Here is a 14,822-nt window from a genome sequence, read left to right on the forward strand (position 1 = left end):
GCAGCGAAGAGGTCAATGCCCCAGGCCCTGTGTGCTCTACTCCATTACGGGGGTTCTCAAGCAGGACTGATGTGTGCCAACACCTTGTGGAGATTTCAGTCAAACAGCCCCATGGAGAACACAGGACTCAGCAGACTGTGCTCAGCCAATGTTGGATCTAACTGGCCATGCCTGGACCCCTTCCCGTTCTGGTAAATTCTATCCCCAGGGGCTCCTCAGCCAGCAAACAGGTTTCTGAAATGCACCCACAAATTTGCCAAGGCATCCCAAGGGTTTCTGAGCTTAAACTCAAGATGGAACTTTCCCCAAAACTGGCTTTTCTCCCCTTGCCCCTTTAACCCAGCACCATAATACTGAAGTTTTGTTTCAAAAAACAGACTGGAATCTCTTTTAAACTGTGTGCATTTGTTCAAAGTGTGAATGTGTCTCATTCAGCTCCAAATCCTAGGATTCCCTGGATAATAACTAACACGTATTCCTACTGACTAGGTGCCTGGCACTTTAACCATAAACCTTGGGAGAACGTGCCATTTCTCCAGTTTATAGACGAGAAAAGATCAGAAGATTACAGAGCTCTCTGAAGGTCTCACATCTAGCAATAAGCCCAGATTTCACCCAAGTTTGCCTCTCCCAAGTACACTGGAGATTGTCCCCTTTTTGGGCCAGGGATAGTAAGATGATCAGAGAGATGCCCCTTCCTTAGAAGAAAAAGGGACGAACACCTGGCCCTGATTCAGAGACCTGCTTCCAGCCCCTGACCGGGTACCCATCCTGGACCCAGGGCCCCCAGCCCGGCCACGAACTGGCAGCGCGCTGGCTCCAGAACCGGAGCGCTGAGGCCTCGCCCGCACCCAGACTCTAGACACGCCCCCGACCGCTGGGCCTGCCCCCCGACACTGGCCACGCCCCCCGTCCCTGGTCAGTCACCGCCCGCCAACAGCCGCCATTTCCTGTCCGGCCCCTGGGCGTGTCAGGTCAGTGTTGTGGGGTGTCTCGGGGTCTTTGTTGGGATGTGGTCCTGATCTGGCCGTCAGCGCCGAGCAGAGGACACTGGTGTGGGCCTCAGCAGATGGGACGGTGACCCCCCGCGGGCTGGGACTTCGGCTTTGGGAACTGGGGCCGGTGGACGCTGTGGAGCGGTTGCCGGGCAACGGTGCCATCGGCCCCGCCCCTCCGGCCCCGCCCCTCCGGCCCCGCCCCGGCTCGTCGCTGGGGTCCCGCGTGCGTGCCCTGCCCCGGCCGCGGGCCCCCGAGAGTTCGCGTCCGACCCTGGTTGCGCCTGCCCGGAGAAGTGCTGAGCCTTCCTTCTAACCCGGCAACCTTGGGCAAGTTAACTCGCTTCACTAGGCCTCAGTTCTGGAAGGAACTGGAAGGAACCCTAGCGCTCGTCTAGTTAAGCCACATGTCCCACTTCCCCCGTTTTATAGATAAGGGTGCCTCGCATTTACCAGCATTTACCACTCATCGTGTGCCTGGCGCTTTCAGTGAACCCCCAGGGTAGCCCTCTCGGTTCCTATTACCGTTTCCATAGAATGAGTTAGGCTCAGAGAGGTTGGTGAATTTAGCTGAGGTCACATAGCTTATAACCCGTGGGGTCTCAGGAGGTCAAATCACTCCCAGCTTGTTTGTGTGGCAGAGTTCAAATCTGCAGTAACTGGAGCGTTACAGGACTGCGCTACTGCTAAACCTAATCGTAAGTCAGAATCGCTCGGTGAGTGTTTAGAAGTATCCATTCCCCGGCGCCCCGGCAAGGTTACTGACTCTGGCGCCAAGGCTGAGGACTGTGTATACTTAACACATTTTTTGGACGACTTTTATGGCCTTTGGGTGAGCTTTGGGAACCACTGGCTGCACCGTGAGGCCTTTTTACTCACAAACGACTGAGAGAGAAGTAATAAGTCCAAAGTACCTGGACAGGAACAGAGATGCTGGTGCATGCACAGTGCCATCGAGTTCTCATCCCTTCAGCCAATTTTTAGCTTCTCTTCACACCTAGAAAACAAGACAGAGCCTTATATTTTATTGTTTTAATTTCTTTTTTTTTAATTTTTTTTTTTTACATTTATTCATTTTTGAGAGAGAAAGAGCACAAGTGGGGGAGGGGCAGAGAGAGAGGGAGGCGCAGAAACCGAGGCAGGCTCCAGACTCCCAGCTGTCAGCACAGAGCCCTATGCGGGGCTCGAACTCACAAACCATGAGATCATGACCTGAGCCGAAGTCGGAAGTTTAACCCACTGAGCCACCCAGGCACCCCTGTTTTAATTTCTTTTTAATGTTTATTTATTTATTTTTTTTAGAGAGAGACAGAGTGTGAGTTGGGGAGGGGCAGAGAGAGAGGGAGACACGGAATCCGAATCAGGCTCCAGGCTCTGAGCTGTCAGCACAGAGGCCCACACCAGGCTGGAGCTCAGGAACCCTGAGATCATGACCTGAGCCGAAGTTAGCCGCTTAACCGACTGAGCCACCCCAGCGCCCCTGTTTTAATTTCTTTTTAATGTTTTGTTTTGTTTTTGAAGAGAGAGACAGAGTATGAGTGGGGGAGGGGCAGAGAGAGAGGGAGACAAAGAATCCCAAGCAGGCTCCAGGCTCTGAGCTGTCAGCACAGAGTCCCATGCCAGGCTCGAACTCAGGAACCGTGAGTTGAGCTGAGCCGAAGTCAGCCGCTTAACCCACTGAGCCACTCAGGCTCCCCTAGAGGCTTATATTTTAAGCAAGTTTGGACATTTAAACGCACATTCTCCAGTTCCTGGTTACCAGTCACACAGCTAGGTCCAAGCTTCCGGCTGGGCGGGCCTGTCGCACCCAAAGTCCAATGTTACTTTCCTCCATTCCTGGCAGCCCCTCCCCTCCTGGTCTCCTTTATACCCAGTCCCTGAATCACAGCAGTGGCTGTCGGGCTTGGAGGAACATTTTGCAGAGCAGTTTTCCCAGAGGAGGGAGGGCTGACGGCTTTCCAGAAGCATCACCACAAATAATGAGGATCCCTTCCTTGGCCTTCCCAGCAATCAGAGTGAAATAGATCACCTGCCGTTATTCATGACGTGATTTATGAACACAAACCCATCTTAAAAATAACCACTTGGCTCTTAGTTTTAGAAGGCTAATAAGCCTGAAAAGTCCTGTTTAGCGTTTTATTACTATTAATTCTCGTCACTTCCACTGCCTCCCTCAGGGATTCTGGTTGACGATGGCAGACGATCATGAGAAAGACTTGCAGAAATTTCTTAAAAATGTGGATGAAATCAGTAAGTACCAGTAAATCATAAACAAATTAAATTCTGCGTTAGCAAGGTGGGGTGACTGAAGAGAAGTGATCACCCGAAGTTAGTTCCTGGGTTGCCTGATAGGTTTATGACTCTAAGAGAAAATATAATTGGAATTAAACAGAAAAGGTATTAAGAAGCGAGTAACATTAGAGCCTGGGGTAGTATTTTGAGGCTGTTCATTGGTATCAGAGAAGCCATTAACATTCTGATGGGACCTGAGGGGGACAAGTCTCCTCCATATTCTGTCCCCTTCCACGTAGACTTCACGTCAAAGGAGCCCTAGCTGTTCCCTTCGAGATCGCTCAGGAACCTCAGTGATCAGTCTCCTCTTGCTTTAGGGCAGAGCCATTTCTGATTTTGAGCTGCAGAAGCAAAATCAAGTGGCTCTCCCCCTGGGTCCATCTGATTACATGAATGGCTTTTGGTTGTCCTATCCCCATCTCTCTGCCTCTAGGCAAGAAGACAGAAGACCCCTTCCCCAGCTCAGATAGGTGGGATCTCAAAGGACAGACTCTGATCCCACAAAGCACATTCACTAGATTCCAAAGTAGTTTGTTCCTATTCTTTAAGCTTCAGGGAGCTTGTTTGATGATGGAAACAAGGAAACCAACAACCCAACAAATCTTGCATATCAAATAGAAATAGGTTGAAATTGCTCCTTCTAGCAGCCTGTATGGGTCCAAAGCAGGCTCCTTCTAGCAGCCTGTATGGGTCCAAAACCGTTAAAACGGTTTTAAAAATAGTCTGGGTCACTTGATAAAAGATAACATCCCTGGGCCTCTCCTCTGCCCATCCCTAAATGCTGTTCTGCTAAGTTCTGGCCTCAGCCCACTTGCTGCTCACTTTGCTCCTCAGGGGGTCTGGTCCAAGCACAGGGTTTTCCCAACAACCCATTTACTCACGACCCCCACATCTCCATTGCCACCCGGCCTTCTTTGCCGAGGCTCGGGCTCTGTGCCACTCGTCACAGCCACAGTACCCCACGAACACGGCAGACAATGCGTCCAAACTGCAGTTGCTTGTTGCCCTACCCTTCTATCCTCCTCCCAAATAATACCGCTTCTCCTCCCTTCCCCTTCATTCTAGTCTCCATTGGCACAACCATCCAGAAGTTTACCAGTCACATTGGACTCCTGCCATCTCACCCTCCATTCAATCAGCCATCAAGTTTAGCTTTCTTCTCCAACTCCTTCCTCCCCACCCCCTGCTTTGTCCTGGTTCTCTGACCCAGACTGTTTCAACAACCCCCTGATTGTTGTTCCTGCCTCCAGGCTTACGCTCCCCACAGAGTAATGTATCTAAAAATGCAAATCTGACCCAGACACTTCTCTGCTTGGATTCTCTCCGCAGCCACAATAAACTTCAAGCTCTCATCGGGGACTTAAGCCCTCCCGTGACCTTGTCCTTACCGCTTGCCTCTCCTTACCTCACACTTCTAGTTCCTCCACACACACCCTGGTGGTTCATGCTCTGCATGTTGCCTTTGACATTCCCTCTGCCTCCCTCCCCATCTGTCTTTACCGGCTCGCTTTCATTCACGCTCAGAGTTCTTGCAGGTACCATTTATACAAGTACTAGCCGATGGAACTTTCGGTGGTGACGGAAACGTCCTCTAACCTGCACTGTCCACTATGGTAGCCAGTAACTGCACGCAGTTGTCGAGCATGTGAAATGTGGTTAGTGCTATCCAGTAACTGAATTTCCAGTTTTATTTCATTTGTAGTTACTTTACAGTTGTAGAGCCTCCTGTGTAGATTCTATGCATTCATTTCCTGGGCTCTTGCTATGTACTGAGCTTTGCTAGGCACCAGAGCGACCGGTAATAATAAATAAGACTTCCCTTCCTTCGGGATATCTAGAGTCCTGTGGGGAGAACAGATACTACACAAGCCATCTGGAATGCGATGTGTGATACAAAGTGAGATTTGAGATTTGCAGAGTACAAGAGACTGTAACTCAGTTTACAAATTGTATCAGTCTGGTTGGGCTGCTGTAACAAAACACCGACTGAATGGCTTAAGCAGTAGAAATTTACTTCCCACAGTTCTGGAGGCTGGAAGTCCAAGACTAAGGTGTCGTCAGTTTTCGTTTTTCCTGAGGCCTCTCTCTCTGGCTTGGAGATGGCCTCCTCGCCGCATCCTCACATGGTCATTTTTCTGTGTGTGTGCGTGCGTCCCTGACGTCTCTTCCTCTTCTTATGAGGGCATCAGTCCTGTTGTTCAGTGCTCCATCCTCATGACCTCATTTAACCTTTTTTTAAAAGTTTATTTATTTATTTTGAGCAAGACAGAGACAGAGCGAGTGGGGAAGGGGCAGAGAGAGACAGAGAGAGAGGATCCCAAGCAGGTTCCACACTGCCAGCACAGAGCCCACCTGCCACGGGGCTCGAACCCACGAAGCCACGAGATCATGACCTGAGCTGAAACCAAGAGTCGGATGTTTAACCGACTGAGCCACCCAAGCGCCCCCTCATTCAACCTTAATTCCACCTTTAAAGGCTCTCTGCCAGTACAGTCACATGGCGGGGGGGGGGGGGGGGGGGGGGGGGGCATCAGCATAGGAATGGGGTGGGGGCCACACTGGCATACAGGAGTTTTATAAGGCTTCCCTAAAGCATGGGATTTAAGCAGAAATCTGAAGTGTGAGTAGGACTCGGGCACTGGGGAGAAGGTGAGGGAATATTCTGAATGGAGAGAACATAAGTAGAAAAGCTAGGAGTTAAGAAAGAACAAGGTGCTTCTAAGAAACTAAAGGCATAAACAGCTGCATGTGGCTGGAGAGATCACAGAGACGAGGCTCCCATGTGAGTCAAGAAAGGCCGGATCAGGGAAGACCTTGGAAGCCACAATATGGAATTCGCGTTTACCCCGAGAGCAGTGGGAATCCTTTGGAGGGCTGACTCAGGAACGTGATCAGATTTGCACCGTAGAGAAGTTGCTCTGGCCACAGCATGGATGTAGACATGAGGACACGAGGGGACAGAAGAATGGATGCTGGGAGACCAATCAGGAGGGTGTCACAGCACCAGGGAAGGGAGTCAGGTTGGGTGTAGAGCTGGAGCAGGAGGACTGGGCACAAGGAGATGGATTTGATATATATTTAGGATTTAGGATTTACTCGATGACCGTTAGAGTTTGATGGCTGTGAGGCAGAGGGAGAATGAAGACTCAAGAGTGAGCCCTCAGTCAGTTGAGCATCCGACTCCTGATTTCTGCTCAGGCCATGATCTCACAATGCGTTGGATCAAGCCCTGCATCAGGCTGTGCGCTCCCATGGGATTCTCTGTCTCTCAGTCTCTCTGCCCCTCCCTCGTGCACTCACTGTCTGTCTGTCTCTCTCTCTCTGTCAAAATACATTAAAAAAAAAAATGGGGCCCAAAAGTTTTGGGTTGAATGCCCGGTGGGTGGTTCAGCCATCTGCTAAGATAGAAGGCATCTGGAGGAAGAAGAGCCTCAGGGGAAGGAGGATGGGCAGCCCAAGATCGGTGAGTAAGACATGACAGCGAAGATGTTCAGAGGGCAGTTGGCTGTGCGAGTGTCAGCCTAGGATAGAACAGAGCTGGGGACGTCAGTTTAGGGGGCACTTGGCATTAATGTTACTTATAACCGTGGGAGAGAACAGGAATACCTAGGGACAGGCTAGAGAAAAAGAGAAGGCTCAGGCAGAGCCTTGAGGATGACCACAGTTTTGAAGGCAGGTAAGACAGGGAGAACAGGAGCAAGCAAGGGAGACTGAACAGCGATGGCCAAACAGGTAGGAAGGCAACGACCATTCTGTTCTCTGTACTTGAGAGTCTGGTTTTTTTGTCTCTGTTTTTTCTTTGTTTGTACATTCGTTTTGTTTCTCAAATTCCACGTGAGTGAAATCATGTGGTATTTGTCTGTCTCTTGACTGACTTACTTCATTTGGCATAACACTCTCCAGCTCCACCCGTGACACTGCAAACGGCAAGGTTTCATTCTTTTTTATCGCTGTCATATTCCATACCTGGCTGTTGTAAATAATGCTGTAATAAACACAGGACTGCATATAGCTTTTCAAAGTAGTGTTTCTGTTTTCTTTAGGTAAGTAGCTAGTAGTGAAATTACCGGATCATGGCAGTTATTGCTATTAATTTTTTTTTAATGTTTATTTTCGAGAGAGAGAGAGAGAGAGAGAGAGTGCACACGTGCGAGCAGGGGAGGGGCAGAGAGAGAGACACACACACACAAAATCCCAAGCAGGCTCCTGTCAGCACAGAGCCTGATGCAGGGCTCGAACCCACAAACGGTGAAATCATGACTTGAGTCAAAGTCGGAGGCTTAACTGACTGAGCCACCCAGGTGTCCCACTGCTGTTAATTTTTTGAAGAACCTCCAAACTGTTTTCCACCATGGCTACACGAGTTTGCTTTCCCATCAACAGTGCACAAGGGTTCCCTTGATGGGAGGCAGTTTTTTAAAGTCCATGAGAGGAGGACAGGATGACTTGGCTGGATGTGATAGTGTGATTTATTTTTTATTTATTTTTTTAATGTTTATTCATTTTTTGAGAGAGAGAGAGAGAGAGAGAGAGAGAGACAGAGCCTTAGTTGGGGAGGGGCAGAGAGAGAGGGAGACACAGAATATGAAGCAGGCTCCAGGCTCTGAGTTGTCAGCACAGAGCCCAATGCAAGGCTCACACTCATGAACTGCGAGATCATATCCGGAGCCAAAGTTGGCCTCTTAACCAACTAAGCCACCCAGACGCCCTGATACTGTGACTTATAAGAAATACATGTTTGTTCATTGTCCCTGTGCTGGGCACAGAACTCCTAAAACCCTTGGCACTCCTAAGTGATAAGACAGACAAAGACATCCTCATATGCATGACAAACCCTTTTCAGTCACACCTGAGTTTATGTTAATGAGTGACTTTTGGAACCTAAGGATGGCAGCTGGTTGCCAGGGGAACCAACCTGGTGCTAAAGTTTCAACCCTCTCAAAAGGGGAGAGAGCTGGCGGTTGAACTGATTACCAGTGGCCAATGATTTTTAATCGATCAGGCCTATGTAATGATGCCTCCATAAAAACTCAGAAGGACCAGCATCAGGGAGCTTCCAGGTTGATGAACACATGGACATGTTGGGAGAGGGGTGCGCTCAGAGAGCCTTCTACACCCCCTTCCCACACACCATGCCCTATGAATCCCTTCCGTCTGGCTCTTCTGAGTTACATCCTTTTATGACAGACTGGTAATCTAGTAAATAAAATGTTTCTCTAAGTTCTGTGAGCCACTCTAGCCAATTAATCAAACCAGAGGAAGAAGAGGTCGTGGGACCCTCTGATCTATAGATGTTCAGGCAGAAGCACAGGTGACCATCTGGGAGGTGGGGAGGGGGCAGTCTTATAGGACCGGACCCCTAAGCTGTGGGATCTGACACTATTCCAGGTAGGCAATGTTAGAATTAAGCTCAATTGTAGGGACACCCAGCTGGTGTCAGAATTGCATGGTGGTGTGGGGAAAAGCACACGTTGGAATTGGGGTCAGAATCCTACTAGGCCAGCAGTAGGATCTCCAAACATCATTGACAGGGTAGTTGAGTTAGGACCAGTTCTCCCTGGTGTCCATTGCTTTCTCTGTCAATACTCTGCATCCGTAACAAAGGCCCAAAGAAGTGGGGAGTTGGATTTGGAGTTGGGAGTTTTGTCTGGCAGGTGTGGTGGAAGGGCAAGGGAGGTCAGCATGTGGGCAGGATGGTGGCCTAGTGATGGACCACGGGCTCTAAGCTGAGTGGGCGGTAAAGTGAAGACCAGGAAGGATGGCTTTAAGGGCTGTTTTGTGATCTCAGTGCTGCCTTAATTTACCTGTTTGTCTCCCACACAAGATGGGAAACTCTTCAAAAGTTAACATCTTTTTTATTCATCATTATCGAGGGCATTCTGCATAAGATCTGACTCATAATAAGCTCTCCATAAATTGTCACTGAATTAAATAAGGAGCTTAAAACTGTAATTTGAAGGCCACGGTAAAATTCTCCTGCAGCTTCCAGGCAAAACAAATCCTGATCTTAATTTTTTCTCAATGGTTCTAATGGCTCTGATTTTTGCTTTCCATTCACAACCTTCTTTAAGAAATGGGAAGACACAGAGGCGCCTGGGTGTCTCAGGAGTTTAAGCATCTCACTTCGGCTCCGGTCATGATCTCGCAGCTTGTGAGTTCGAGCCCTGTGTTGGGCCCTGTGTTGGAGCTGACAGCTCCGAGCCTGGAGCCTGCTTCAGATTCTGTGTCTCCCTCTCTCTCTGCCCCTCCCCCTCTCATGCTCTGTCTCTCTCTCAAAAATAAATAAACATTAAAAAACAAATTTTAAATGGGGTGCCTGGGTGGCTCATTCAGTTGGGAGTCTGACTTCAGCTCAGGTCACGATCTCATGGTCTCAGTTCAAGCCCCGCATCGGGCTTTGTGTTGACAGTTCAGAGCCTGGAGCCTGCTTCAGATTCTGTGTCCCCCTCTTTCTCTGCCCCTTCTCTCCTCATGCTCTGTCTCTCTCTGTCTCTGAAAAATAAATAAACCTTAAAATTAAAAAAAAAATTTTTTAAAAAGAAATGGGAAGAGATAATCTAAGGAATGGGAAAAGCTATTTGCAAACCATGTATTTGATAAGGGGTTGATATCCAAAATATATAAAGAACTCAAACAACTCAATAACAAAAAACAAAACATACCAGCTTACCCAATTAAAAAATGGGCAAAGGACCCAAATAGACGTTTCTCCAAAGAAATATTTGACAAGCCAACAGGCACATGAAAAGATGTTCAACATCACTAGTCACTAGGGACATGCAAATTAAAACCGCACTGAGATACCACCACATGCCCTTCAGAGTCACCATTATCAAAAAGACAAGAGACAGCAGATGCTGGCAAGGTTGTGGAGAAAAGGGAGCCCTTGCAGAGTTGGTAGGAATGTAAACTGGCATAGCCACTGTGGAAAACAGTATGGAGGTTCCTCAAAAAATTAAAACCAGAAATACCATATGATCCAGTAACTCCACTTTGGGGAATATATCTGAGGGAAATGAAAACACTAACTGGAAAAGGATATCTGCACCCCCATGTTCAAAGCAGCATCACTTACATGGAAACAGCCTAAGTGTCCATCTGTGAATGAATGGATAATGAAGTTGTGCTATGTATAAACAAGGGAATGATATTCAGCCATAAAAAATGAGGAAATCCTACCATTCATGACAACATGGGTGGACCTTGAAAGCATAGTGCTAAGTGAAATAAGTCAGAGAAGACAGGTACTCTGTGATCTCACTTATATGTGGAATCTAAAAAAAAAGAACAAGAAGAAAAGAGAAGAAAAGAAAAAACTCATAGAGATCAGACTTGTGGCTAACCAGAGATTGAGGTTGGGGGAGGGGGAGTTGGAGGAAGGGGGTCAAAAGCACAAACGTCCAGATGTAAGATCGGTAAGTGCCAGGCGTGTGATGTACAACAAAATGACTATAGCTAACACCACTGTAGGATAGACGGGAAAGTTAGCAAGAGAGCAAATCCTAAGAGTTCTCATCACAAGGAGAGAATTTTTTCCTTTTTTTTTTTTTATCCCATCTATAAGAAAAGATGGATATTAATGGAACCAATTCTAATCATTTAACAATATAATAAATCCAGCCATCATGCAATACGCCTAAAACTTACACAGTGATGTATGTCCATTACTTCTCAATAAAACTGGAGGGAAAACAAAGAAATGGGGAGATGTTGGTCAAAGGGTACAAACTTCCAGTTATAAAATGAGTAAGTGCAGGGTTCTAACGTACAACATGGTAACTATAGTTAGTCACTGCATTTTATACTTGAGAGTCGCTAAGAGAGTTGATCTTAAATGTTCCCAGCGCACGTGAAAATTGTAATTGCATAAGGAGATGGCTGTGTTAACCTTATTGTGGGATCACTTCACAACGTGGATCAAATCATCACACTGTGAACCTTAAACTTACACAGTGTTGTACGTCAATAATATGCCAATAAAGCTGGAGAAACAAAAGTTCTTCCCCATGACTGTGCTACCCCATCCTTCCTAGTGAATGGAGTCTTTTCTTTTGAAGACCTCATTTGAATGATTCACATCTGATTTCTCCTGCAGCCAGTTTAATTCAGGAGATGAATTCTGATGACCCGGTTGTACAACAGAGAGCTGTCCTAGAGACAGAAAAGAGACTGCTGTTTACAGAGGAAGTCCAAGAGGAGGATGGATGCCGGACCACACTGAACAAGACCATGATCAGTCCTCCACAAGCTTCTCCTGAGGTTTCTTTTTCTGTTTTGGAGTTAGATAAGCAGATACAGAGAAGAGGTCTGCACTGAAGCAGAAAAGTGGTAGTTTAATCTCAAACTGCCTAGTGAGGCTAAAGTGGTCTTTTGCTTTTTAGATTCACTAGATTTATTTTCCACAAGGAAATACAAACTCTGATTTTTTTTTCTTTGTCATTCTGAGTTATCTTTAAAATAATGGGTTTATTTTAATGAAAATTTGGTCTCTCTACCTCCTGAGCTTGCGACCATATCTAAGCTGTACTGTTAAGGTAATATATCCTGTCTCATATTTCCAACTCACACAGCCACAGCCGGGGTCCCTTGACCTGCTCACCCTGTAACAACCATATACATAATCAGAACTGATTTAAAGCAAGCCTTCAGAATTCGGGGCCCTTCAGTATTGATGGTTAAAGGAAATAACCCTACCACCCCACTTGTGATGGATCTGCATTCTTGGTATATATTCACATAAATCAGAGAGTAGTTTTTGAAATTTGTTTCTTTGTTTTTATGATAACCCGTGCCTGCAGAATACAGATGAAATAAACTCAGGTAAGGACAGCATCTCTCTTCCTATTTGTTTAGGATCAGTGTTTATCAACTGTAGCTTCCAGACCCTTAAATTATAGCCTCTGGGCTTACAAACAACCCATGAACAAAAACCTACTGATCAGCCACTTCTCTTACTAGTGGTCAGAGGAAACCGTGCTCACAGGTTTTTCTGTAATTTCTCCTGGACAGTCTTTTATAAACTGAATTCAGTTATTCTGTATCAGCCAATTTTTTGTTAGCTGCTGAAGGGATCCAGGTAGCTTCTCTGTTGCTCAGCTCAGAAACTCATTATGCTAAATGGAACGAAAAAGTCTACCTTTAAAGAAAAACTCTTTTAAAAGGCATAATTCAAATTTGAAGCACAGACATAGCCATCATGTATAATAATATACCACACAGATTACCATTTAATGTCAAATTAAGAAAATGTCATTTTACTTGCCTCAGAATCTGTGTGTGTGTGTGTGTGTGTGTGCGCGCTCGTGTGCGTGTGTGCACAGGAGTGTGTGCCTACATATATATGCATGAGGTGTGTGTCTCTAAAGCTTTTAAAGAAGCTTTCTTCTGAATTTGAGCTAAAGAACTGATTACGATATCTGGATTTTTCTCTCTAATATTTGAAATTACTCTGCTGTCAGAAGCCTTCTTGGCATCCGTGGAGTTGGATGCAAAGGAACGTGCCAGGAGAAGAAGGGAGAACAAAGTCTTAGCAGATGGTAACTGTCTATCTTCACTTCCCAAGAGCTGGGATGATTTGTGCCCGAAAGATCATGAGTCTGTCTGCTGATACTTGAGGACAGCGAGATTCCCGGCTGGGGGTTCATAATGGTCTCGAGGCAGTGGAGCCTGGCCAGGCAGAAGCCAGCGCTGTCTGCGCTCCCTGTCCCTGCTGCAGCAGACAGGGAAGAGGGCAGAGCCCTCCATGAGGCTCCACAGCCAGACCGCTTTCTAAAGCACAGGGACGGACCTGGCAGACCAGCGCTCAGCAGTCAGTAGGGAGGGTGGAAGTGAGGTGCGCAGGCTGGCCTGAGGCACAGAAGGGAGAGTGAAAAAGAAAAATCAGACAGTAAAATGTAGATGTGAGAAGGGAGAGGAGAAATGGAGAGAGAGACGGGGTTGTGCGTATGTTGGAGGGACACACGCATTTGGCACTTTTGTGTCTCCCAGAGGCATGTGCTGCGCATGAACAGCTCCACATCTGCTGGAAAATGACTTATTTGGCCGTCTCTGTGAGACACTGAATGTCAGACTTGGCCTTTGTGGCCAACTTGGAGAGGTTCTGAGTTTTGAGGCAGAAACATTTTTTTTCTTAAACACTTTTTTTTTAAGTTTATCTTGAGAGAGCGAGCGAGAGCAGGGGAGGGGCAGAGAAAGAGAGGGGGGGGCGGGGAGAGCAGCTGGCTCTCTGCTGCCAGCGTAGATCCCGACGCAGGGCTCGAACTCACAAACCATGAGATCATGACCTGAGCTGGAATTGAGTGGGACGTTTAACCGACTGAGCCACCCACATGCCCCAGAAACATTTGTTTTTTGGAGAAGCTACTTAGGAGACTTGGGGGTAGGTTTGGAGGGGGAAAAAATCCTTAAAGAGGCCGATCCCAAAACATCTGTAGAGAAACAGTCAGCAGATCTCCTCTGGGTCTATGGAAGCTATGACCTTCAAAGCAGCTGGGTTCCAAAGCCAGGGGAATAAAGTCGGAGAGAATTACCCCGTGTGCGGGCAGAGCTCACCTGTATGACTTTTATTCTCCCAGCCCTAAAACAGAAGGGGAACGAAGCGTTTGCCGGAGGTGACTATGAAGCGGCCATCCTGTGCTACAGTGAGGGTTTGCAGAAGCTGAGGGATATGAAGGTGCTGTATACCAACCGAGCCCAGGTCAGTGAGCCAGCAGTGTGTCGGTGGTGCCTCCTCAGGGGACGGTGGCCACCAAGTTTGTGAAACCGGACATGAGACCAGATGTCACCAGCGGTGCACTGTCAGCGTTTACCAGCTGGCTCTGGTTGGGGTGTGGGGGGCGACCGCTTTGCATGGAGCATTTGCCACCTTCCACGGTGTCCGGGCTCTCACCGTGGTCCGCCTTCCAGCTGCCGTCTTGAAGGGGTGGAAGGGTGACTTGGGAAGAGCCACACCCAGCCAGTCCTGTCCGTGGTCTGAGTCAGCTCCCACACATCACCGATGGTAAAACGGGTGAATGAAACGGCCTATGAGCATTGGATTCTGGCGTCTCTGGGTTTGTCCAGCCCCCTCTGGCTGGTAGCCTGAACTCCTAAGGTTCCCTTCCTTACTCCATCAGCTCCCGTTTGATTAAGATTATTCGGTGGCTGGGATCAACTGGATAGCTAGCTGATGGGCCTAGACCCAGTTTTGCAAAAATTTTGAGTTTCTGAACTCCCTAAAACCTCAGTTTTGTATCATAGGAGCTCAGTTTTGTGGTACACCAGGTAAAAGGCATCACCCAGACGTTTACTACCTACTACGGAGTAAAGGGACAAGGCTGATAGGTCTCAAACAGAAATGTCCCCTGTGGCCTATCTCTGAAAGGCACTTGAGCTTGTGTGAGGCAGAGCTCTGTGTCAGGCCTGAAAAGGTGGCGGACTTGCGGGCACGATGATCCACTGGTCAGGAGATGTCAGCAGGACCGGTGTGAGGTGCACTAGCCACCATGTCATTGACAAGAGGAACAGGACGCGGCAGAGCCCTCATCAGCTCCAATT

General features: G+C 47.7%; 1 protein-coding gene across 1 annotated transcript in view; it reads left to right on the top strand.

The window, feature by feature from the left end:
• Positions 1-3,174: 3,174 nt before the first annotated feature.
• The window catches only part of TTC12 (tetratricopeptide repeat domain 12), a 51,500-nt gene continuing 39,852 nt past the window's right edge, over positions 3,175-14,822 (top strand). The window contains exons 1-5 of the mRNA XM_032595005.1: positions 3,175-3,245; positions 11,383-11,546; positions 12,086-12,107; positions 12,746-12,823; positions 13,862-13,983. Of these exons, the coding sequence (XP_032450896.1) occupies positions 3,188-3,245; positions 11,383-11,546; positions 12,086-12,107; positions 12,746-12,823; positions 13,862-13,983 (444 nt within the window). The 5' untranslated portion in view covers positions 3,175-3,187. The remainder of the gene's footprint in view (positions 3,246-11,382; positions 11,547-12,085; positions 12,108-12,745; positions 12,824-13,861; positions 13,984-14,822) is intronic.

Source organism: Lynx canadensis, chromosome D1 (genome assembly GCF_007474595.2).
Source record: "Lynx canadensis isolate LIC74 chromosome D1, mLynCan4.pri.v2, whole genome shotgun sequence".
NCBI lineage: Eukaryota > Metazoa > Chordata > Mammalia > Carnivora > Felidae > Lynx > Lynx canadensis.